The 27,377-nt window shown below is 39.5% G+C and overlaps 1 protein-coding gene across 4 annotated transcripts in view; it reads right to left on the reverse strand.

The window, feature by feature from the left end:
• The window catches only part of LOC145988613 (protein Fe65 homolog), a 486,515-nt gene that overhangs the window by 202,124 nt on the left and 257,014 nt on the right, over positions 1–27,377 (reverse strand). Inside the window, exon 5 of one of the 4 annotated variants that reach the window (XM_083123617.1) lies at positions 20,717–20,888. The exons of the other annotated variants lie outside the window; for them this stretch is intronic. Coding sequence (XP_082979743.1) covers positions 20,717–20,855 — 139 coding nt within the window. The 5' untranslated portion in view covers positions 20,856–20,888. The remainder of the gene's footprint in view (positions 1–20,716; positions 20,889–27,377) is intronic. 4 annotated transcript variants of the gene reach the window in all.

Below are 27,377 nucleotides of genomic sequence, written 5' to 3' on the forward strand. Positions count from 1 at the left end.
TTATTGTATCAATTTGACTTAAAGAAACTGGTCTTTAGATATTGAAGCGTAAATGATTCTCTGTGAATGAAAACATTAAGCTAAATTCAGCTTATGGGAAGGAATTTCGGTTTTAGTGAACTTCGGATATAGTGAACCCATAATTATTTGACTGAAGTGCTTTTTCTTAATAGATTCTGGCCCAGGGAGAGGAAGTAGTCTTTCCTCTAGACAGACACCTTAAGAAGGGGTCCGAGAAACCACGACGTGGGAGGAGAAGGATAAGTACTTTTAAGTTTCGAATTGGCACTCACACACCCAAATTATATTTTGTTCATCTTTCTCATCCGTTAAACTACGTGCAGTTGACTTAACTGTAAAAGAATCTATTTAATTCATCATTATTAATTATTTAGTTCAATTAATATCCATCCAACTGGCACAAGTGATACGACATGAAAATGTTTAGTTCAGCGAGTTTAACATCAAAAATCTTTCTTTATGTAGACTAATGGTGCTTGCACATTATGTGAAAATGAATAAACTCGCATATTTTGGAAAAGGTGTTTTATCTGTACTTTCTAATAGCATAGCTGCCCCATAGCAAAATAAGTAGACCTATAAGGCGGAAATTTCCACTGCGCGCTTTCTAAAGGTATGTATGCATTAAACAATCTAGCTTAACGTGCATACAGATGTTTAATGCATACAAACCTTTAGAAAGCGCGCAGTGGAAATTTCCGCCTTATAGGTCTACTTATTTTGCTATGGGGCAGCTATGCTATTAGAAAGTACAGATAAAACACCTTTTCCAAAATATGCGAGTTTATTCATATTCACATAATGTGCAAGCACCATTAGTCTACATAAAGAAAGATTTTTGATGTTAAACTCGCTGAACTAAACATTGTTGTGTCGTATCACTTGTGCCAGTTGGATGGATATTAATTGAACTAAATAAGTAATAATGATGAATTAAATAGATTCCTTTACAGTTAAGTCAATTCTCCACGTAGTTTAACGGACGAGAAAGATGAACAAGTATAATTTGGGTGTGTGAGTGCCAATTCGAAACTTAAAAGTACTTATCCTTCTCCTCCCATGTCGTGGTTTCTCGGACCCCTTCTTAAGGTGTCTGTCTAGAGGAAAAACTACTTCCTCTCCCTGGGCCAGAATCCAAAATGCGCTGCCTGAAGGGCTGCGACTTCGCACCAAGGTTTCCTTGTTACGTCATTGCGTAACCTATGCGATTGCCCTCTGGTGGCAAAATTAAGAAGATTTCATCCATCTGGCACACAAATAAACAAAATGACGGCTCCGCGCGCACTACGGTCCATAAAGTATGAAAAACATACCGTGGTAAACAGTCAGTGTTCAGATGTATGTGAAAAATCCACACGGACAACACTCTTGCCTTGTTAAATATTTTTATCAAATTTCCTATTTCCTGACTTTATTAGTAACAGATTGATTTCCTTGGGATCTTCAGACTTTCCCTGATTTTCAGGCCGGTGGAAACTCTCAGCGGTAGCTCAGTCGTTAGGGCGTCTGACTACCATGCAAGAGACCCCGGTTAGATCCCCGGCGGGGCAGAACCGAGGTTTTATCCACCTGTTCAAGCGGCTCCGGTGCCCAACCAGCGTCGTGTAAAGAGGGTACCTGGAGGAAACTTTTGGGGGTAAAGGCGGCCAGAGGTGTGGTGCTGATCAGATTACACCACCTTCAGGTGTATATGTGTGTGTGTGTGTGTGTGTGTGTGTGTGTGTGTGTGTGTGTGTGTGTGTGTGTGTATATATATATATATATATACAGAGAGAGAGAGAACGCAGCACCGGAACCTTTCTCCCCCCCAAAAAGAAACACTGTATATACAAAGCATCTCAATGAATGATGCTTATAATGGGCCTCTCATGGTTTTTACGACAACATTAAGGTCGCGTGACTTTTTGGTTATTCTGTAGCTAATGTAAGTTTACATGGTCAATACGTATGACACACTGAACGAAGAAACGAACCAACCGCAGGGGTGCACGTGCTTTTTAGACCTCCATGGCATTTTTTGTAATGCAAAATTGACATGAATTCTGACAAAATTTTCAACCGTTACAATGCAAGGGCAAACTTTCTGACGCTTAAGGAGTAGAGGAGGGATCAAGAAGAAAAGTCTAAAGTAATGAACGGGAGGGAGAGAAGCAGAGAGAGTTGAAGAAAATTGGCGGAAAAGAAAGCCGGAAAAAGGGAGACAACTGTGAGGAGCTTACGAATGAAGTTTCTTGGAAGGCGGAACTTCCTGTCTGACGTAATAAGATTAGAGAGGAGACTCAGCGAATAAAGTGAAACGACGCTCTTCTATCAACTTCTGTTGTTCCTCTGAGAGCAGAAGATCAGAGCGAAAGCTGGTTCGAGGGGTAGAATTTCTTGGCTATGTCGCACTATTCGACTTCCCCCAACAGTCGAGGGGGCGCAGTTCTACCGCTAAGGATGGGATGCATTCCTTAATTGCGGTGTCAATTCTGATGCAGACAAATCATGCAAAAAAGCGCACTTGTTGCACCCCAATTCTGCAGAACGTGCGCCTGCTGCAGTCAAATCTTTCTGAAAGTGTACCTGCTGCAGCCACATCCTGCAGAAAGTACATTTGGCAACCACGTCTTACAGAAAGCCTTAACACTGAGAGCTAAACCTTCCAGAAAGTTCACCTCCTGTCGCCAAATCATACTGAAAATGTGCCTGCTTCTAATGCAGTTAAAACCTACAAAAATCGTATCTGCTGCAGCAAAAAGCGTACTTGTCACAATCCTGCAGAAAGTGCACTTGCTGTAGCAGCCATATTGAAAAAGCACATGCTACAGTCAAATCATACACAAAGAACACCTGCAGCGGTGCCGAAAGAGTACTGCTAAAAGCAAATCCTTTAAAAAGGGTACACTTGGCAGAAAAATCCTGCAGAAACCACTCCTCTGCAGATAAACCATACCAGCAGAAATGTATCTCCTGCAGACTAATCCTAAAGAAAGTGTACCTTCTGCAGACAAATCCTACAAAAAGCGTACCAATGGCAGCCAAATCATGCTGAAAGTGCACCTCCTGCTGTTAAAACTACCAAAAATGAAGTGTTGTTGTCAAATCATATTGAAAGAGAACCTGCTGTAGTTAAGTCATACGGGAAGCGTACCTGCTGCGGTCGAGCCATACGGAAAGCGTAGCTCCTACAGGGAAAAAAGTTTTGCAGATAATGTATTTACTACGACGAAGTTGACAAAAAGCGTACTTGCTGCAACCAAATGCTGCAGAAGACGCACTGGATATCGAAATCAGGAACCACTGATTACCATGTATCAGGTTTACACAATTCCTCTGCAGCTCAGATATTGGGCTTTACAGTTTCTTTCTTTTCCCCCATCATCATTGAGATTTTGAAGTACTAGTGCACAAACACAAACTCCTGGACAAGTTCACTGCAATCCTTACCAACTTTGTCAGTTTCCTTCAGGTCATCTGAATATTGTTCTTTCATCTTTGTTTTGGCCTTTACCATCCTAGTCATTTAAACTGTACAGTAAGAATAAAAGTAAACGCAGATCGCCAACAGGCGGGTAACTAAACTGCACCCCCTGTGTCATAAAGACTGCATATGTTACAAGGATAAAACTTCCCACTGAGTGAAAATTGATGAAAAGGATGTCAAAGTTTCTGTTATCAACATTGCAACCACTTCTTCACTTACATTGTATATCATCTATCTGTGTGTGTAGGACCAGGAACTGCGATCGGTAACAGAGGCCTTCTCAAAGCGAAACAGCGCTATGACAGGTTGCCTACAGACATGAATATTTATCACTTATTCGCAGCCTTCCATTGTTACACAGGAAGATAGCTAACGGAGGTGAAATTTCCATTCTCCTTATGAAGCGATATTGTGGATGGACACGTTGCACAGACGTGATCTGTGTCGTATATCTCACATCGAATTAGCAGTTCCTTTCACCCCTCTCCCCGCCGCGAAACGCAAGCGATTCCCGCACCCAATGCGTGCTATGTCAGCAGGGTCGGTGCGTAGGGCAGAATACTAAGAGAATTCCAAGGAACGAAGCCGAGGATAATTATCCTGCGAAGACGCGTAACAATATGGAAGAAGAGACAGAACACCAAACATGCACAATTTCATATTAATGAGGCCTGGGTGGGTAATACGTCACATTCGGTTACCTTTTGCAATAACACACGCTCGCACATTCTTATTGCCTTTTCCATTTATCTCATTACGAGGTTTGTTCAAAAAGTAGCCGACCTCAATTTCTTTCACGTAAAAAAAATGTAGTTAGGGAGGCGTGGTTTGATGCACGTAATTTCGCTTTTGACAAAATGACTGAAAAACCTTAACAACGCCACAGCATTAAATTTTGTGTCATGCTTGGAGAATCCCAAGTGGAAACGATCCGCAAGATTCGACAGGCCTTCGGGGACGAAACAATGGGCACCACACAGATAAAAGAGTGGTCCAGCCACTTCAAAGATGGCCGCACGTCCGTGGAGAGTGAAGCACGTTCTGGTAGGCCCTCAACATCCAGAAATGAGATCGTCATTGACCAAGTGAAGACCCTGGTGATGCAGGATCGTCGAATCACGATCAGAGAACTTTCAGACGAGGTGGGCATCAGCATTGGATCCGTTCTGCGTCGTCTTCGTGACGCTGTGAGACGCAAACGGCCGCCGGACCTGTGAGCAATGGGGAATTGCCACCTCCATCACGATAACGCACCCGCCATTCTTCACATTTGATACAGACTTTCCTGGCCAAATACAGCACACCTGTGCTTCGTCAGGCTCCTTACTCTCCCGACATGGCTCCATGAGATTTCTGGCTTTTCCCCAAGCTGAAAATGCCCCTGAAAGGAACCAGAGAAGACATCATGCAAGATGCGACGGACCAGCTGCGCGCAATCCCAAAAGAGGCGTTCCAGCGCTGCTTCCAACAGTGGGAGAATTAGGAGTAGTGTGTGGCAGCCCAAGGGGACTACTTTGAAGGAGAATAATGTAAGATTGCGGTATCTGAATACACAATATTTTTATTAATAAAAGTCTGATACTTTTTGAACAAACCTCGTATTTTCTGACAAACCCTGTCAAGTACAATCCTAAAAGAGAAATACAATGGCACAAACATATTCTGAAATTTAGTATGTGATATGAGAGACAGAAAGGGAGAAACAGGTGTATTCTGGTGTGCACTAAATTCTTGTGATCTTTTATGTTATATTTTACTTCGTGTTTCTGCGACTTTTAGGGAATTGCGAAGGTGGGGATGAAAAGTGATGAGGATTTATGAAAGGACGTTCATACACTTGGACAGGACACGACACAAGCCTCACAGAAGATGATATTGGCTGAGTCCAGACACCAGACTCTAGTGGTAGTTCAGAGTTGTACTACGCGGAAGAGAAGTTAGTATTTGAATACCTACGGAAAAATGAAGAAAATTAAATAATACCTTAAATTATAACAAATTCGATTATTGTGTGTTTAAGAAGGAGAAAGTTATGAAAAACTGTGCACATTGTTATGCTCTACAGCGACCATGAATATCACTGATGCTACCCCATGTGCTAACAAATCAATGATTAGAGAGAAAACAATTATTCAAGGATTACTGGGGAAACAATATACTGGTCTAAATAAAATATTAAATATTATTAATAACAATGATACTGGCCACGAAGGGCGCAGTTTTTTTTTGTCATTTTCGTCAACAATTAGGCTTATCTAAAATGGTATCCAAACTATTGAAATATGTCCTATCATCCCATCGGGAGGATCCACTCATTACCTCATATGGCAAGATCGTACGAAACTTACATCTCCCGCAAACATGAGTGTTCAGTCATATTTTTGAGTTCCAGGTGACATACATTACAAAATATGTAAATCATCTACAATTGGATTTCAGGAACATCGGTTCGCCGGAAATGAAGCAATAATCATACGTTATCGAAGCCAATACATGATTCTCGTCGCTTGATTACGAACGCACCTAAAACAGAATTAGGGCATGATAATTTTTCACAGGCGGAAATTTGCAGCTTCCGAATGTCCGGAATCGTCTTGAAAATTGCGGATGGCGCCGGAGTCGCCGTCATGCGAAACACATAACCGGATTAACGCTCATGATTCACTAATGACACAATTTCCAAAGTGCAAATTACTGCGTCGGAAGTTATTACATCGACGAGTGCAATGATTACCAGAATGAATCTCATGATTTTCAAAAACTGATGAGGGCCTCCCCCATGGCGCAGTGGTAGCGTCATTGCCTTGTAATCAAGGGGTCCCGGGTTCGATACCCGGTGGAGGCACAAGTGGTTCGGATCCCACTTTAAACTGTAGGTCCAGTCCCGATTAGCCTTACTGTGCATAAAGTGGACTTAAAACAGCAACTCAAACCAAGCAACTCAAAAACTGATGAATAAACATGATTCGTCGCGAACATTATGTGCCACAAATTGGCCGATTTCACATTAAAAATCTTGAATAGCCTACATGGCTTTCTATAAACACTAGTTAATGTACAGGGAGTCCATTAAAGTCCTGCAAAAAACTAAAACTCTATAACTTTTTAGCTATTGCGTTTAACAATACACATTTGTAGGGTGAGAAGGGTGGAAGTTTAAAGTTTTGTTCTGGCCACACTGCTCAGTGACGCTTGCACTGGTAATCACGTGATCATGTGACTTAAGATGGCGTCCATCCAGGAAAAGGCACAGTGTGTTCTGTGGTTTGCAGAGTTAAAATCTTGTGTTTCAGTGCAGAGAAAGTTCCAGACAACATATGGGAAACCACCCCCAGCAAATTCAAGTATCAAGAGATGGTATGAAAAGTTCAAGGCAACGGGAAGTGTGTCAGATTTGCCACGCAGTTGAAGGCCAGGATCGAGTGACGATGTGATTCAGTCAGTGCAGGACAGCGTGCATCGGAGTCCAATGAAATCGCTGAAACGAAGATCACTGGAACTGGGAATACCAAAGTCAACGTTACACAAGATCGTACGCAAGAAGGTGAAGGCCCGGCCCTACAAGTTAAAATTTGTACACGATCTGAAAGACGAAGACTGTGACATGAGAATGTTGTTTTGTGGGTTAATGCTTACACGTTTACAAGGTGATGGTGATCTTCTGTCTCGGATTCTGTTATCAGACGAGGCCACATTTCATGTATCGGGAAAAGTGAATAGGCACAATTGCCGAATTTGGGGGGTTGAAAATCCACACGAGTTTGATGTGCAAACTCGGGGTAGTCCCAAAGTGAATGTGTGGTGTGCGATTTCAATGGACCACATCATTGGTCCATTTTTCTTCGAGGAAGACACGGTAAATGGCAACAACTATCTGAACATTGAACATGCTAGAACTTAATAGGTTAGGCATAATCAATGACGTCCACATGCAACAAGATGGGGCGCCGCCGCATTTTGACCTTGAAGTTCGGCAGTTTCTTAACGAACAATTTCAAGGTAGATGGATTGGCCGAAGAGGGCCCACACCTTGGCCTGCAAGATCACCAGACTTGACACCTTGCGATTATTGGTTGTGGGGACATGTACAGACCGAGATGTATTCACAGAAACCAGCTAATCTGGATGACCTAAAAGAAAAAAATAAGAGACGTGATTCTGAATATCCCAGGAGAGCACCGTCAGCACGTAATTCTCGTTTTCACAAAAAGACTGCAACAGTGTTTGAACGTGAATGGTGCACAATTGGAGGTTTGGCGATGAACCTAACAAGCAGGAAATAAACTTTGAACCATGCTGTAAGTACACACAAAATATTTTGTTAATAAACTTAATAGTTCTCAAGTTATAGAGTTTTAGTTTTTTGCAGGACTTTATGGACTCCCAGTATACTATATTCGTGGTGCACTAGCTGAAAAGTAAGTCATTTCGAGGATCCTTTATCAATAGATTGGTAAGTTGCAACTTTTACTCTGTAAAAGCGACGAAGTTTGTAAAACAGCAAGAATTCAAAGGAAACCTAACTAAACTTAGGTACCATAATTGTCTTCATCACAGTATATCTAATTTCCTGTACTTGTCTGTCGAACCCAGAAGAAGTCGCCGGAAATTAAATCTTGAATACGTCCCTATCAGGGCCGCAATTTCCAAAAGCTAAGGAGTTTCATATTTACACATTTCATGTGCGAAATCATATTTAAAATGCAATAACGACGCGCAATCCAAACACTTCAAAGGTAATCGATTCTTGAAAATAAGTATCAGGTATTCAAAGTCCAACTATGATTTACTTCTTGTGTTGTAGTGCTATTATGAATATAATAATTGGATTTATTGCAGAATCTTAGGTAGTCATATGTCCTTGCAATCTAATTTAGTAAATACTAGCGGCTTCTCCTACACTCTATAATATTTATGTGTTTGTTCAACATATGGATCAAAATCAAGTCGTCAAATTCAAGTCACGTTGTCAAGATGGAATGATTGAATAGCACATAATTATGAAGCATTAGTTTAGTACAATATCATACGTATCTGAAATTAGCATTCACAGGTTTGTTCATTAGTCCATTTATATAGAACTAGAAAAACACAAAAAAAATGAGTTGTAACGCCAACTGTTGAGGAATTTTGCTTGTAATAACGCATCAAAATTTTAAACGTTTAAAACTCTTCCCCAACCCTTTTGAGGTTAAATTTCGGAGAATATGTTCCGAAGTGGGTGTTTACGTCATACCCCTAAACTTTCAGGTGCGTTTATGTGTCAGTTCGTGAGGACACTTTCTTATATTACTTAGATTTAGAACAAGGGTGCACACGATAAGAAAATAAACAAGATACATTCTCAAGTGTGAATTATTAATATAACATGACAAAACATAGCCGATATTGTGATTTCTTTACTATCTTCACCTTTGATCTTAGAGGAACTGTTGGAAAACAAAAACTTAAATTGAGTGCTATAAATTCCAAAACGAAGTGAAAAGTGAAAAAAAAATGAAAAGACAAAACATGGCTTATCCAGAATTCCAATATAGGACCCACTCTAACCTCTCCCCCTCAGAAGCCCCAAAAACTTATGCTTGGAAAGAGGCAACCAATGATATTTGAAATATCGCATCATGAATTTAAAAATGAAATTAGTACCTAATGATATCTGCCAGCGATATAGCATCTGTTCGGTACTGCTCTAAGTGACACCTTGGCAATTACCACTCAAACTTGGCAATTACCACTGAAACATGACCGTGTCGCTATACAAACGACGCCGTGCTCTCGTTTCTGCACGACAGCCATAAAATTCACTAAAGATCAAGGTTTCGGCAATAAACACTGCAGCTTGTGTGCCGAGAAGGTGAGTCAGGAAATGCCACGAGTTGTCGCAGTGTGTCTCACAAACCAAGATGCTGACATTGCTTGTTGTCTATGCAAACGTTTGCCTTGATAGATGAGGAAAAACAAGAATTTAAAGGGGAAAATATGCGAAGATTTAAGAAATCGGTGCATATGTTTTCTTTTTAAGTAAATACCATTATACTGTTCCCCCAACGTGTAGTTAATCACCATATTGGTGATATTCTTGTCTTGTTGATATGGCACTACCTAACCGATGGTAGGTTATCGTATAATCAAAGGATGCAGGTTTCGTTTTCCTTAACCTTCATTTATTCTAACTTATGTAAGGTTGGACATTGGCGCAATTAAGAAAATATTTTTGAAAATTAAAACCCCCTACCAAAAGGCCAGTTAAGATGAAAGCTGAAGCTGTATTTAACACGAGAATTAGATTTGTTTATCTATTTTAAAATGCATCCTGGACTGCATTTGGCAGACTAGCGAGGCTCTGGTGTCTGGACTGACAGCCAGTATAATCATACGTGGGGTTCATGTTGTCATCCATATATATATTTGTAATTGTCCCTTCATCAATCTTACTTTACCACCCTTCATCCTCATCTTCGCAATTAGCCAAAGAGGCACACAAGTGAAGTAAAATAAACTAGATCAATGAGTCATTGTGATAGCAAAAATTCTTGACCCGAAGTATAATTTCTTTACTTCCATGACTGATAGACACCCTGATATACACACATATAAAAAAACAACTGAGGCGCTGTATATTTTTCTTCGTCTGCCAGTGTATATACGACAAGAAATAGCGACTACCAAGAACAGTAAAAATATGCAAAATTTATATTCATCTATAACGTCCCAACTCAGGACATCCCAATTCAGGAACCGACATTTTTACGTGGAATGTTTGAAGTGTAATGTTCCTAACTCAGAAACCGCTGTGTCGGGAGCGAAGGGGGAGAGGTAAGGACCTGTTCTTCAGAGGTTCTTATCGTTACTGTACGTTACTCTGAAATACCATTACATATACACGTATATTCAGTGGCGGCGATTGGGTTCCAAAACCAGGGGGAGGACAAAGACAGCACTTTTCCCTTTGTAGATAAGGTTTAGCATAGTGCGGGGGCAAAAGTTGTGAATAGTGCGAGGAACTGCCCCACTCGCCCCCTAATCACCGCCACTGCGTATATTCATTCATTTGCAGAAAAAGTACTAAGCTTTCTGGAAGGTTGTTCTTTCCCGTAATACAGGGTCTGTATTTTAAGTAATGAGAATAAATCCAGAAAACAAAATTTATTACAGATATCGCTACAAATCTTTAGTAGTCTTCAAAGTATGCCCCTTGAGCGTCAACACACTTCTGCAGGCGAGTTTTCCACGCGTCGTACGCTCCCTGTAAGCCAGCAACTAAAACAGCCTTCAGAGCACGCGTGCAAGCCGCTTTGACAGCATCCAGGGTTCCGTGGTGGTGTCCTTTGAGGGCTGTTTTCACTCTGGGAAAGAGGAAAAAATCTGCAGGGGCAAGGTTGGGGCTGTAGAGAGGCTGAGGAATCGTTGTGATGCCAGATTTCGTCAGGAACTCTCTAACCACGAAGCACGTGTGACATGGCGCATTGTCATGATGGAGCTTCCAATCAGCGGAAATTTCTGGTCGCACTCGGTTGACCCGTCTGAACCGAGCGGTTGTGCAATTGCTCGTTCGTCAAAACTTTCGGGACGAGCTTGGTGCAAATTTTTCTCATCCCAAGATCCTCGGTGATGATTTTGAGAACAACCATTTTATCGAGTCCTAGCGTATCCGCGATAAACCGCACACTGACACGCCTGTCCGCGTTCAGCAAATCTCGCACACGTTGTTCGTTGTCTCTGGTTCTTGAGGTTGACGGGCGCCCTGCGCGGGGTTCGTCCTCCACGCTCTCCTGGCCTTCTTTGAACATTTTGTGCCACCGAAACACTTGCGCTTGTGATAAACTGTCACTGCCGTACGCTTTCCGAATCATTTCCAGCGTTGCTGCACCAGATTTTCCAAGGCGCACACAAAATTTGATCGCGTACCGCTGTTCCATGCTTTGCTGCATTTTGCTCTTGCACACACTACTTTGCAGACGTCCACGCCACGCGTGATCATGCCTCAACGGACGCCAGCAGGCAACTGCCGCTTGGAGCGTTTTCAAGGTCACACACCCCAATGTTAAGACATTTCACTAAAATATCCGACTGCTATAGACCAGTTCCTGAAAATGGGACTGTCTTCATTGGAATGTCCATAGTTCCCGAGTTGGGAAAATACTGAATCAGGAATAAATCTCCCTAATAATCAATTCTCATTGTAAAACCATGAAAGAAGAACAGCGATCGGGCACCAACTAAGGCGTAAAATAATGCTCTAAGCACGAACTAGTGCTAGTTTTGCAGAAAAACATAACTGCAATACAAAAGAGGTACAAGAACGTAGGATACGTTCTCCACGTATGCTGGAAGACTGTTATAACATTTCCTCCCCTCGCTACCAATCGTGACCTGGATCTTAACATTGTAACCAGCACGCAATTAACCATTACCTCGCCGTATCTCTCGCCTAGAAACATGGAGAGGATAGAGATGAGATCTAGAAGGTATTATCGTGAAAGTTCCCAGAACCCTTGAAAATTAGAATAGCGTGATTTTGTTTTCTTATTTTGGCTGTGTAACATGACGTCGAAAATACCTAAATTCCAGGAGAAAGAAGCGGAGTGTTCTGATACCACTTTGGGTCAGGACGATGGGACTAATCATGCAAAGTTGCAATGAAACGTGGAAAAGTGGGTCAGCGGAAACAGATCCATTATGTGTGGAAATTTCGGTCTGGTTTCAAGGAGCATACAGCATGCGTGTTGCTGTACATTTTTGCGCAGTAAAAAGTCTGTATCATTCTCTTTCTCAGTAATTTACAGGCAAAAAAATGATGAAATCTTGCGAAGAAAAAGTGTAAATCTGAAAACTGATGGAGAGCTGGTTCAGACCTCATTCGTTACGTGTGAATATTTTATTGTACAACTTCAGATAACTTGAAAACTACTCGCGAGGACAAGCATAAGGCGCATAACTATAGCGATATTTGATAAAAGACCGATATTGTCTCCATTCGCCACGTGCATTCACCAGCACCACCATCGATGTATCACGTAAACCAGGTTCCCAAACTTTTTCGTTTCACGGCGCCCTTAGTGTTTGAAGATCCTTCCGCGGCGCCCAAGTCAGAATGTAGGCCTACCTAACATTTGCAATGCTCAGTTAGTGAGGTTAGGTTGCTTGCCTAAGTTAAAAAATAAACACATGTTTCAAATTTAAAACCATTTTATGAGTAAAAAGTACTTAATAAGGACATATTTGGAATAAGTGTCATTTCAGTGAAAATATTGGTACATTTCTCTGCGCCCCTGGCGAACACTTTGGGAACCACTGACGTAACCATTAAAATGCTAAAAGCACAAAACGCAACCTGCCTAACCTACTTACATACATTGTTTTCTTGAATTACAAGTACGCCTAGTTCTAATATCTACGTGGTTAGGTTACAAGGGCCAAATTTAAAGCATTTAGCATCCAATGTTCGAGGTGTGTAGACGCATAGCGTGTATCTACTCGGGCTCTAAAAGGCCTTATTACAAAAAGGAGCTTTCCCATCTAATGAAGAAATTAGTATACTGTGCTGTATTTTTCACTTTTCTACCCTAGGCTAATCGCGAAAATGAAGATGAATGATGGTTAAATAGAATTAAGAGGCACACACACAAGAGAACACCACGACTTGAACCCTGAATCTTCGATAGGGGTACTACAAGCATCAAATACATAAAATTTGAGATGTAAAATAGTATTCTTACAATAAACACAGCATGGGAACTATTGATAAAATAGATATAACGTTAAACTTTCGTATAATATTCGATCGTATGAAACTCAGGGACAAAAAATATGTTTCTAGCTATCTGATATACCGTATAGTATATATGAATTAATATTAAAAAAAAAAAACATGAAAGAGTTCTTGTACTAATACAAACTAGTGTTCATGGGATGGCAGTTCTTGGCAATTAACTAGATGAACTCTAATGTTTTGCTGTAGTTTTGTGAGCAGACAAGGGGATGAGAGTGCGTTCAATGTGAGATACACAAAAGTAACCATCTAGATATAAAGGGTTTGGTCTGCAAATTTGTACAAAAGAATACCAACAGGATTACGGGTTTAGCACATGGGAATATCTGACAGTGTTTCTTCGTCAATTCATCCCTGGCCATATAGCGATGCGAAGATTGCAACCCTACGTTCAGAAGGAAGCACGCAAAAAAACCTTCACGCAACTTCCCCATGGGAGGGACGCATGCATCAGGAAGACGACATGCTGTGCAGGAAGCAATACTAGGTCGTCTCACGAAGACATAAAAGTCGCCGAGCAGAAAAGCAACAGATTAATAAACGTATATTTCCTCCACAAAAGGAAAAGTCGAACTGGAAGATACAGCCAGGGTTCAATTCGCTGTGGTTTGTGCAGCAAATCGTCTCATTCGATGAACCGTTCTGCCGCTGAAACCTACGTAGATTGCGAAGTTGTTTTTCACGCTACGTTGCTTTATTGAAGCAATCTGGCAGCGGTTGCATCGATTTCTTCAATTGAAGCCACGGGAAGAGGCGACACGTTGTAGGTAAGGGAAACTCTGCAGGGACTTCTACTCTGAGTGATAAATTCAACTTATTTCACATTAACGCTTAACACTGCATTATTCGTTCTAAACATATTCCGTATTATAATTAAGCCATGTTTTGCCTACATGGATATTCCTTGCTTCGTGATAAATCGAGTGATACAGAATAAACAGATGGTGATAATATAATACAGTATTACCGAAATATGCATTCATCTATGCATTAAAATGGTTCATAGTTTTCTTTCATTTGTTAAATTCATTTTGCTAATCCTCTAGTATGCAAGCCGTGTTTCAGCCGTTAGAGCGTCTGACTGATTTCAGGTAGGGAATTTTTCCAGCAATTCCACTGTATGGAGCGGTTTTGGGGTTCACCCAGCCTCTTAATACCTGGGCCAAGATTGTGAAAGTGTGGGGCCCTACTTCCACATCAAACCATATGACTCACGATTGGAGTAAGGAGGTATATTTATTTTAACTTACCGTACATATATGTGTGTTAATTTTTTCGTTTTATTCGGTTTTTCTCTCCCTGATATAATTTTTGTTATCGCGAACAGTGGGAAAGTGAAATGTCTGTCAAGCAGGTATGAGTCTTACAAGTTGGATTAATGTGTTCCTCAAGGTTCTCATAATTTTATAACTAGCAAATTTAAATAAATTGTGATTCGTAATATATGTATTCTGTGAATAGAGGCCGTGTGGAAGAATGGTTATCTCTCAGTCTTGATGCTACCACTCCTTGGTTCGGTCACCGGTGAGAGCTACCAATATTTTGGTGCTGATCGAGAGTTACCTGAAGTAAATAGTACAGACTACGGTCTAAAATTCTAAATAACAGACACGATGGGAACCTGATGCCTTGATCAGATTCAAATGCTGAAAAAAATGCGTGGCAGCATTTGGTCCTTCAGGGGATATTACTCTAGTATACATGTATTTTCTTAGCATTTCGACATCATGACGCTATCCGTGACGATGAATAGATGAAGACAAACACAAAAGAACACTAATGGTCAGTCCAAAGCTAGAAGGTGGAACACCCTGTGACACCACCATTAACAGACCACCCAACATGCTCACCCACAAGGACGACAGATTTTAGTAGCTGTAAGTATCCTCGCCAATAGTGCTTTCTTTTCGTACGATTTTGCAGTAGAAAACTAACCTAAACACTCATTGTCTGGGAACAATGAATCCCAAGTTTTATTCTCCCAGTAGCGTTAGTCCTTCAACCTCTCATTCGACGTAGGAAAATCAATCTGTACTCTAACTCTCCCGAGCCTTCCCGTGGTGGCTAGAGTGGTAGCGTCGTTGCCCTCAAGGGGTCCCGGGTTCGATACCCGGTGGAGGCACATAGTGGTTCGGATCCCACTTTAAGTTGTAGGTCCAGTCCCAATTAGCCTTACTGTGCATAAAGTGGACTTAAAACACCAAATCAATCCAATCCAATCTAACTCTCTAGCCTTGTTAAACCCGAAGGTTCATTGCTGCAGCAACACACGCCTTTCATCTGTTCATATCCTGGACAAAATCAATCCAATCTTTTCCATCCTTCCGATTTCCTTTATGTCCATCCAACGTCATCCCTCCATCTTCGTCTTTGCCTTCCTTCTTACAATCAGGTTTCCAAACAAAAATCCTGTTACTCATATTTCCTCTCCCATTCGTGCCACATGGCCGTCCACCTAAGTCTTCTTCATTTAATTATTCTAATAATATTCTAATGAATCTACTCTTGCCTTATCAATTACTTTCAGGGCCAACTTAATATTGTCGTTCAATCTTCGTATTGGCCTCTCCTACAGGTTTCTAACCACCGGTTTCTCAACAAGGATCCTGTAAACATTTCTATCCTCTCCCATGCGTGGTACATGACCTGACAAACGAAGTCTTCAAGATTTAATTGTCCTAATAATATCAGGGCGATTAGTATAGGTCATGCAGTTCAGTTTTATGTAACCTTATCCACTCACCTCTTGTTTTATCTCTTTATTTCTTGAGATTTAATTTACAATAGAAACCTGCTTTTACTTAAATTTTGAGGTGTCAATTAGCATCCACCAGTATAAATAAACCATTGTTACTGCAATGGCCTGCAAGAGAATTAGTGTTCCCGCCACAGCAAGAAAGGCAGGAAACTTAACTAAGTTCTCGCTTATGCTTGAATAACTTGTACATTCCATCCGTTTGCATGAGTATATTTTCACTGTTACACCTTATATTAACTGAACTCTAGCGAATACATCTTAGGGACGATTGGGAGCTTTTACCTAAATCATCTCTTTCGGCATATGCATTTCCTCTTCAATGTGTACATGCAAGGACTCAAAAACACATGCATGCACGTTTGGAGAAGGAACAAATTGGGTTCAGGCAGATATTCATCAGGTTTTGCGTTGCCGCAATTTGCACTTGGCCATTCCGGATTACAATTCAAAGTAATTATACCACTACCAAATCATCCTTTATGAGCTTTTTTGCTTCCTCTGGTTAATATTTATATTCGGGAAATGATATACGTCCAAATGAAATTGCCTACTTCGGCAGTACAGTGGTTAGAGTTCCGCTGTGGTCCTTAGTTGAAAACAAAGTTAAGATTCTGCTTGAACTTGCGACAGAATTGAATTTTTTCGACACTGTGGTTGTTTTCCGTTGTTGTGGAGCCGCTAACGTGGGGACACCGATACAAAAATTTCCGCCTAGGAACACTCGGAATCGAAGCCAGGTATCCCGCGTGGCAGTTAAGACGCCCTACCGACTTGGCCATTGACTTGGCCATTTGAAATATTACACTCTGCCCTTATTACTATACCTTATTCCATGTATTTAACCCCCGCTTAACCGAATGGTTACCGCTCTCGCCTTTGGTAGGAGCGGCTCGGAGAACATTTCCGGCGTGAGTTCCAAAATTCATGTGTTGATCCAGCATCATGAGAACAATAGAGAAGGTCCTTGAAAGTAATAGAAGTAGACTCTAGTCTCGAAAGTCACGAAACTGCGACGATGGGACTCAACGCGCTGAGCAAATGTCACCCAGCGAATAACAGCTTGACAGACACTAGCCCGCAAAGGGATATTGCTCCATGGTAGCTGTATTCAATCTCTTTCATATATTTTGTTCTTGTGTTCTTATTTTACGTTGCTCCTCTGCCTTTATACAAATCACGATAATTCTATGAGGACGAATGTTGAGTACATTAAACTAATGAAAGAGAGTTTACAAGGAGCATCCATCCATCCATGCCTAGACCATGACTCAACCCCAGAAGCTTCGGATGGGAGATCGTGTGTATTTTGTTATTTTCCTTCGCATTTCTGTCAAATTTTTGGCTAACCGCGACCATTAGGATGGGTGATCAGTAGATGAAATTCATGAAAGAACACTCACAAATAAAACCCATGTCCGAGTCGGGACTCGAACCAGCGAGCTACGGTGGTGAGATCGAAAGTCGACCACTTAAGCCAGGGTCTTACTTTGTTCTTGTTAATACAGGGTGGGCCATAAGTCAGTTGTCACTAGCAATCGTTAGACTTTATTTTGCCTAGCGTAGTGGAAGTCAGTTGTGAACTTGACTAGTGCGTATTACCCAGCATTCTAATATTGGGTAATACGCACTAGTCAAGTACACAACTGACTTCCACTACGCTATGCAAAATAAAGTCTAACGATTGCTAGTGACAACTGACTTATGGCCGACCCGGTACTTCTGAAGTATGACATTTGTTACATGTGTTGCCACTCCGCACACTCTTCCCCATTACTGCATTGAATAACGTGTTGAATACATGTTTCCAGACAAAGAGAGCTTAATTTGCAAGTTTAGTAACATAACCATTTTAGGTTTTCTCAACCCATCTGACATTGCATAACGAATGCTACACATTACGGGCAATACAAATGATCATGCTACATGCCACATTTATTTACTTTGTTAAAGCAGTTGAAAAACTCAAACCGCTACTTGCTTTTCACCTTACGGTTGGTTCAGTGGAATAAACATGTCGAGAGTCGAAATTGTATGATTTATCCTAGTTGGTAGATTTCCAGCCAAGCAATACTGCGTTGTGGGTTGACTGAGTACCAGGGTGTCCAACAAGAAGTGAGACCCACAAAAGTGCAAGGTTATTAAAACTCACAATATTATATTGTATTATTTTAACTACGTTTATAACTAATGCATATAAATACCTATGTTATTTATATGCCAATAAAATAGCAAAAAACAGCATTTTAGTTAATGTTAATTAACACTTTTGGAATGGTTCACGCAAATTTCAAAATTTTAACGTCAAACTTTGATACAAACTGTCGAATGTTTGTGTCTGTGTTATATCATTAGATAGAGGTCCTATGTGTTTCCTAGGGTTGCTGCATAATTTACTTCTATATGTCGAGATACTAAGACTGATAAGAGTCATTATCAAATTCATAACGAGATTTGAAAGAATTGGATACATAGAATATCAACAGGTATAATATTTTATTCAGTCTTATGCCGTGGCTTAAAATTATGACTATAATATGATTCGTAATTATCACGAGGAAATTTTCATTCTTTCTTTGCACCTATTGCACACACTTCAATTAATGGACTAATAAAATGGTCTTTAACAGTTTCTATCGGTTAGCCGGATAATATACGAGCGCTGATAAACATGCATGCATGTACTCACACACGCGCGCACACATGTCGTTCGTTCCCGAGTGGACCATAAACGCATGATGTTTAGTAAAATCGTGACTGGCCGAGTTCTGGACGCTATCGTAATTCAGAGCAAATGGCTGCCGGTAAACTTACTGCAATTGATTCCATCATCCGAGCTCCTCGTATGTGGAAACGGAAATCGGTCGCTATATGTTTATCAACGTTTCGCACTTTCTCGTTCGGTTTTATCAGTTGAGAGATATGGACTGTAGCCCAAACATGCTTTCATAGAATCATGACTTATTTCCCCTCAAAGGTATCCTAATGATTTTCTGTCCTCGAAACAACATTATCTTCTTTGCTTGCGTGCAAGTTAAAAATATATACCTAGGTAGTGTGTGACCAAAAAAATTGCCTCGCACTTAATATTTATCTATTCGAGTTTGTTCTGGTCAGTAAATATAAATTTTTCGACGACTGGGTTGAGTCTCTAACCTCTATTGGCGACATTCCAAGCAACACTTCTAACGCTTATAACTTACCCACTAATTTGAAAGCTACGATAAGATTTTCTTCCAAAATTTTGTATTTGTATTTTAGTTATTTAACATCGCTTTCCTGTCACTTCTGGTTAATCGCGACGATGAGGTTATGATGAAACTTATGACAGGACACTCGATTCCCTCGTCGTGATTTGAACATGGTAACTTCGGTGGCGAGATCGAAAGTCAACCACTTAACACATTTGGCCACTGAGCCGATAAAATGCAGATCTACAATATGCACTATACATCGCGATATGCGACCTTGTTCTCATGTTTACATAACACTTACCAATATTTCATGAGCAACGCTAAAATACAAATACACATCTAAATATTTCGCCACACCAGTTACTAAAATCATATTTAAAAACTCTCAAGAACGCATTAACAATGTACGAAATCGTGCATTGCACTCACAACAGAGTGCTACGTGGCATTCCCTTTCATTGTGCATCACTGTATCACCTGCCTTCTTTTCTAGAACCACATAAAAGATTTCAATGGTACTGTGGCAGACATAATTCTCCCTGGAAGGTAGATGGCTATGCAACATTTGCACACACATTAAGTTTTCCACCCAGCGAAAACTTTCCACACAGGAATACAAGTGTGAGCAGAAAAAAAACTGAAGATTTCTCAACCTGATCTCAACCAATGATAACTCAGTTCTCACTGATTTCCCCAAAAGCAAATTCCACGACTTTTCCATATATTTTCAACAAAAAAATCTTCAACATAGTAAAATATATAATAAACCAACTTTGTCCGCTGAACAAATGAATGATGTTTATACAACTTAGTTGAAAACAAAAACGAAATATTTTTACCCAAAATGTATCCTATCAAGATACTTGGAAAAAAGTGTGAAATACATTTTTTAAGTCTCTGACCTTCGTTAGAACAAAAACCATTCAATTTCTCTGACTTCCAACTTGTGTGTTCTTGTTTCTCGTTTTTTTTTTCATCATAAACTTTTCACTCCAAAGCTTATTTCCCTGATTTTTCAAGGGTTTCAAGGTCAGTTGGAAGCCTGATATCTGTTTACGTATTGTCTTTATTAATTTAGTTGAGGATATGATACAGCTAGGAATAGTGATTCTTTGAAATCACTTCAGTCGATCAGTGCAGTGAAATGGATACCATTTGAAAGACATTCTGTTTAATTAAAGCTAAAACATTAGTTATAACTCTATTCAGGCTACATATTATTTGCTTCTGGAAAATGTTTACAGCATTAAAATTACATTAACAATAGCAGCAAGAGTTTCGTTTCGTTTCGATTTAGTTTCGAAAACCGTGAGTTGTTTCTGCCCAACCTTGCATTTCCAATTTGAGAGCCCTTTAAGAAAAACTAACAACACAAGGATCCATGCTTAGGAAATACGAGGTATCCAGGTACACGCACTCAACATGCAATGAAAGAAACAAAATAAAAGTAGCATCTTACAGGGACATACGGAAACCAAACACACACTAACACACATGGTAAAGCTTACCTAAGAAGACATCATCATCTACAGCCGATAGGGCGGCCATCCCCTGACAGATAGATAGCAAAGTAATGTAAGGACTTCGGGTTTCGGACACACACAAGTGATGACTCAGGGGCGATCTAAGGATTTCTCCACACAACATCACAGGAGTGGAGAAAACGGAGTTAGTTCTTACCTACAAAAAAAATGGGTAGGAAAAAGTTGTCAGCCATTATATTCTATATAAAAGCAACTAAATGTATTATCAAGCAGGAAAAAACAAAGCGATGAATTGCAATAAACATTTTGCAAAATAAAATTCAAATCTCTAATTTCCACCAAAAAATAAGTTTGCTAACACACTGTTACAAACTCATTGCTTATAGCATATCACTGTATTAATAATATTTATAACCATTTCCTATGCAATTTAATGTTCCGATTGATTAGTATGAAAAATAAAGATAGAATGATAATTTCAAACCGTAATTTTAACGGTTACAATTCTATTAGTAGTAGTAGTAGTAATGATGTTTTTTTTTTTTTTTTTTTTTTTTTTACATCAGTGGTGGTCCGCCCAAACCATAAACCGACCACATTCTTTGCTCGGAAACTCCAGAAATCGTAGCAAAGATCACATATTTGTTAACATAATGAAACTTAAAATTAACATTTTTGGAGGAAGGTAATAATGCTTGTTTTTACGTGGGCAATACATCTGATTACGGTAGTTACAAAGAGATGATTTTCAGAAAAAATATTATTATCTTAGTCTTGGAGACTGTTGTTACATACACGCAAACGAGTTAGAGTCTACAGTGAAAAACTGTCACAACTTTCCACGTGATTCTTATTTCAGGAAATGCTCATCTTTCTTCTAAAAAAAATTACAAAAGATTACACAATATAAGCAACACAGAATCCTCAACATCTGACTGGTTTTCAAAATGTCTACAGTGGTCTTGCGTGATGTGAAGGTTCCGTTAAGTTCATAACACAGGGACCAAAATTACTAGACAGCTAATAACTACATTGCTCATGTATTGCAAAGAAAAAGGACACAGTCTACATTACGCCTTTGTAAATAAATTATGTGTACACTTTCTAAAACACAATACATTTAGCAAGAATTACCTACAAACTTCAGACAGACGAACAGGTAACCTCCATTACATGTTCATAGTTATTTACTTTTGTTGTGTTAACCCTTTAAGTACCACACTTTTTCTTTTGATTTTATTGACTGAAATTATGATTGGATATGATAAGGGGGTTGTTTTAAAGTGATCCACGCAGAAATAAAAATTTTACCTGTTACCAGTTTCATATAAATAACTGTCCTAAAAGTAGGACGCTGGTACAAAAGGGTATCATACTCAACATATGCATCTTTCTGACAGAACCTAAGATGATATAAGAAGTTTCATAGCTTGGTTAAAAGTTGTATTACTACTTCTCTGTTTATTGATTTTTACATTTGATACACACGAAACACATACATTTTCAAATAATAAGAAAAGGAAACAATACATATATGGAGCTCTGGTTGCTTATTGTGTGTGGTAAAGTGTGAAACAATCTTTGCACAATGTTACCCCTGACATTTCTCACAAAATGTTAAGGGTTTAGATTTGCAGTTCAGTCCTTGCCACCTTCTTTGTTTATCTCTTCGCACAACATAATGTCCAATGCCATCAAACCTCACATCTTGAAATGTGAATTGCGATGATGTTTTGGTGGGTTTTCCAAATATGCCTTCAAATATGACACTGCAATTGATCTTCTGTATTCCAGCAAGTCCATTCCTGATTGTGATACCTTTCTGTACACAATCCACGGATTTACAACTGCCATGTCAAGCATTCTTGTAAACAGACACCAATACCATTTTTTACCTCGAACAGAAGCATTGTATTTGCTTACGAGTCAGTCGTGGTGGTCAACGCCACCCATGTATTTATTATATGTGTTTACAATATGTGGCTGAAGGATGAAAATTTTCGCTCTAGCTCTTCTGCTCCATCGTGATGTTTGACACAATGGCTCAATAGTATCAAAGTTGGTACCGATAGCAACACATTTATTATCGTTCCACTTGACAAATAGTATCTCTCCTTCCACATCAAAATAGTAGTCAAATGTTCCCCTTGCATCTTTACTCAATTCTTTTGAATCCTTCAAGGATTCTGTCTCAAACTCCTAATTTTGAGATATTTATATCTTGGCATGGCCTTTCTCACAATATATACACATAAATCATCATCTTCACTCCAAAAGTGCTTCTTACTGGGCACCTTGTGATAGCCTGATAGTAAAGGAATCCCTAAGAATCGCTTTAACTCATCAACTGATAGAGAAAACTTCAATTCTTTTTTTAATTTTTGTTGCATACTTCACAGACTGTGTAGTAATCAAATTCAAAACATCGCAATCGAAAAACATTTCACAAACTTGAAGCGGAGATTTGCCTGCCGATGTAGTTACCATATCGGCTGCCTGTGATTCTGCACAAAGACCTTCAACCATTAAATATAATATTTTTGATTTGGTATTAGAATTGTTGGTATTTGAATAATTAGTCTTGTTTGTATACGTGTTGGTGTACACTGGGTCACATTTACTCCAATTTACAGCACATGTTGATAGCTGCTTCTTCTTCACTCCCCCTTGTAACTTTCTACTTTTGCTGCAACCAGGTGTAGGGATGGATTCCTTCAGGTTCTTCCACATTCAAAGATGAAGACTCTGTGTTTTCTTCATGTGGTACAATTTGCAAAAGTAACTCACCAGGAACATCTGCAACCTCCACATCATTTATTTGATCATCTTCAAAAATATCTTCATCGCTAATGTTGTCATTATCGGGAGGCAGAATCACCACGCTCAGTTCTGCAGAGTTGTCAGCTACGGCTGGATCTAGGAGAATATCCTTTATTTCACTTGCTATAAGCCCCTTCCTAAACATGTCGACAAATGTAAGATGATGGATAACGGACACTGCAACAAGCAAGCTGTTACCTCCTGACACGCAAAAATCACAATGGCTTTGCATACGCAGCTACTCGTTTGTCTTCTGTTGCAACGTTGATACCTTTAAGTTCCAGCGTCCTTTAAATAGGACAGCAAACTTCATTACCATTCCACAAAGACAAAAACCTTGTGGGTTTGAGAAATTCTTCATATAAATCGTATGGAGACCCTTTCAAAGTTATATATAGCAATTTTACATTCCCACTGCATATTGTTTGCAAACTAGATGAATGAAACTGATAGCATGACATAGTACTAAATATTGCTTTAATTAACTGTACTTTTACTTATGCTGTTCTCAACCCAAATTGTTATCTTTATTTATGAACATAGTTATTAATATGCTCTATTGAATAATAAAACAATTGCTTGTTCATAAACTTAGTTTTACATCTAATAAAAATTAAGAAATCAACTGTCCTATTTATAGGACGCTGGTACATAATGGGTTAATCGAGAATGGAAGGCGAGCATCTTCCTTGCAGCCAAGTATATGCCTAAGACTCGGGACTGAAAGTGGCTGTAATTTGACCTTTGTGCCTCGATTAAGAACGTGTGAAGCCTTGCCTCCTTGCCTTCGCATCCTCTATGTGACTTTTTGGAGACAGCTATTGTTTTCAACATCATTTTTACCTCTGATATGAAACTATGGCCGACGTTAATAAACGTGAGACCTATGTATACGGTTTTGGACAACCTGCATATTTCACATAAAATTTTATGGTAAAGCTATTATTACACAAGTGTAACTCCTATAGTTTAAAAAATAATGTTAAACATGCCATCACTGTTGCCATGTTGCGGTTCCCTCTTAAAACTCGGTCGCTCTTTTCTGCTGTGCGTGTGTAGACTACAATCACTGCGGATGATCACTAATAGATGCTTAGTTTCATTTTATATTTGAGGAGGTTCAAGTTACGAAATGAATGAATCACCTTTCATAAGTTGCTTCATTTTACATTAATTCAAACTCAAGTCACTGACAGTGTGCGAGGAGTTGTGCGACATCTACACCCACTACAGAAATTCTCGTATTAATACAAATAGGGAAAATGAATGAAGAGATAAAACAATACGATGTTCATAGGCTATTTGTTAGGATTACAAACAGTGTTTGATAAGACATATTCAAGGATAACTAAAATTTCAGATTAAGCACCGTTTAACACCATGCGACGTGTATATCTTTGATGGAAAAATTACGGAACTCATTCCTTACGTAAACTCAATCAAAATAATTCAAGGAAATAATTTAATTAAGTTTCATTTTATTAAAAATCCTAATCAGAAGCAGGAGAAACACATGATATAAACTCCTAATATCAATATTTATTGTAATAGTCCTTTCGTCATATCCTAGAATGAGTTTACTTTAAGTCCACTTCATGCACAGCTAGGCAGTGAAATCCGAACCACTATGTGCCACCACTGGGTATCCAACCAAGAACTCCTTGATTACAAGGCGACAAAATTACAAATACGCCATCCGAAAAGCTCTAATGTATACCTATTGCAAATATTAACTTCACTGCAAAAACAGTGAACGACGATCAGGTGTCTGCACAATTTTACTCTTATTGAAATGGTAAAAGTAAAGTAAAAAGTAAAGTGTTCCCCTGTGCATAGCACCACGCCATGAAGGCGTATAGGGGGTGTGGGGGTAACGCCCCACACTTTCTTGATCCGGTCGTGAGTGGGGGTGATGTGATCAGCATCACGCCCCTGACCGCCTTTACCCCCCAGGGTTTCCCCCAGGTACCCATGTTATTCGACGCTGGGTGGGCGCCGGGGCCGCTTTCACCGTTAGAAAAGTTCCCGGATTTGAACCGGCCGGGGATCGAACCCGGGACCTTGAGCATGGTAGTCAGACGCGTTACCGACTGAGCCACCGCGGCCACCTTATTGAAATGGTTCACAGCAAAACACAATTCTCTTAGTCTAAAATAAACAGGCTACAGTCCTCGTTCGCATTTTAAAGAACTTTATTTCTTTTAATTAATTAATTCTTTGTTGCAGATATTCAGAGAGTACGTTCAAATCTTTAATTGATTATATTGTAAATCAAGCAACTGCGAGAATTCGCCCTCATCTCTCTCTCAATATAACTCGAAGCGATATTGGTATGTTTCATGTCCCCTCCATCAACTCCAAGGTTTGGGCTACAATATTCCTCAAGGACTCAAATGTTATCAATGTGTAAATCTCAACCATCAAATAAAATTCGGAACATGCCTAACAGTATGTAACTCTAAATTAAGTTGAAGGCGACAAGAGGATATTTATCAGGCACATATCATTCATAATTCAATTGCTATATATTAAAATGTTTTGGATATATTGGACTTGGAAAAATATACTAAATAAATCCATCTACAGTGTTCAAATTCTAGCATACGCTATCATGAGATTTGGATGTTTCCATAGATTGTAAAGCCTGAATACAAAAGTTACGTCAAGAGAAAAAAAATAAATACGCAGTTTTTCTATTAATTCGAAACTATACATTTCAATATTTCCGTGTTACTATTTCTGACATAATCATTTTAGATTACGATCTATTATTACATTTAGCCATTTTATTCAATTACATAGATAATATATTTATGTCAGAATAATGCACAGTATCTGCCTATAATGGATTATGAACTTCCACGTGTCTTATGTGTCGCTGTGCTGCTATAGGCTAAGGCAGTGGTTCCCAAAGTGTGAGCCGGCGCCCCAATATTTTCACTGAAAGGACACTTTCTGTTGGTCAATCATATGATGATTGTTCTAAATATGTGTTTATTTAGTACTTTTTACAGATAAAATGTTTCTGAATTTGAAATGTGTTTATTTTGTAACTAAAGGCAAGCAACCTAACAACACAAACTGAGCGTAGGGCGCCGTGGAAAAATCTGGAAACACTAAGGGCGCCGTGAAATAAAAAAGTTTGGCAACCCCTGGACTAAGCCTTGTACGAGAATATGTAAGAAATTAAAGTATAAGAATTTTCAATCGTTATTCGCTGTAAAATGGCACATATTTTTAACATCTGCTCAGTTTTGTTGGTTAGTATGATGTTTGACATTGTTCCTTAACTGAGATCATGCGTGAATCAAACCCAATGTTCATCAGCCAGAATGGAATGTTAATTAATCTTTGTCTCCTCGGGCACACTACTATTAAGTCGAAACAAAAGCGAAGCATTTCACTTAATTCCTCTCGAGTCTCAGTACTCGTATCTGGATATTAAATTCCTCAAGATCCTCTGGGATGGCCTTGGTAGCAGTTATTATGTCATTCTCAAGGACTTCCTTACACGAGGAAAATATTTCACTGATATTGACTGCAGTTGGTGTTTACAACAGATTAGAATTGGAAAAAAACTTATAACTGGCAATAACGTAACTTGCATAGGGGGATATTCTATATTTCAGATAAACAGACTCATAAATACCTGAATCATCATCAGATATTACGTGCATAACACAACTTCATCAATAAGTGATGTTTGATTGATTGATTGATTTGGTGTTTTAACCACTTTATGCACAGTAAGGCTAATCAGGACTGGACCTACAGTTTAAAGTGGGATCCGAACCACTATGTGCCTCCACCGGGTATCGAACCCGGGACCCCTTGATTACAAGACGACGACGTTACCACTTCGCCA

Source organism: Lepisma saccharinum, chromosome 6 (genome assembly GCF_977018435.1).
Source record: "Lepisma saccharinum chromosome 6, izLepSacc3.1, whole genome shotgun sequence".
In the NCBI taxonomy this organism is placed as follows: domain Eukaryota; kingdom Metazoa; phylum Arthropoda; class Insecta; order Zygentoma; family Lepismatidae; genus Lepisma; species Lepisma saccharinum.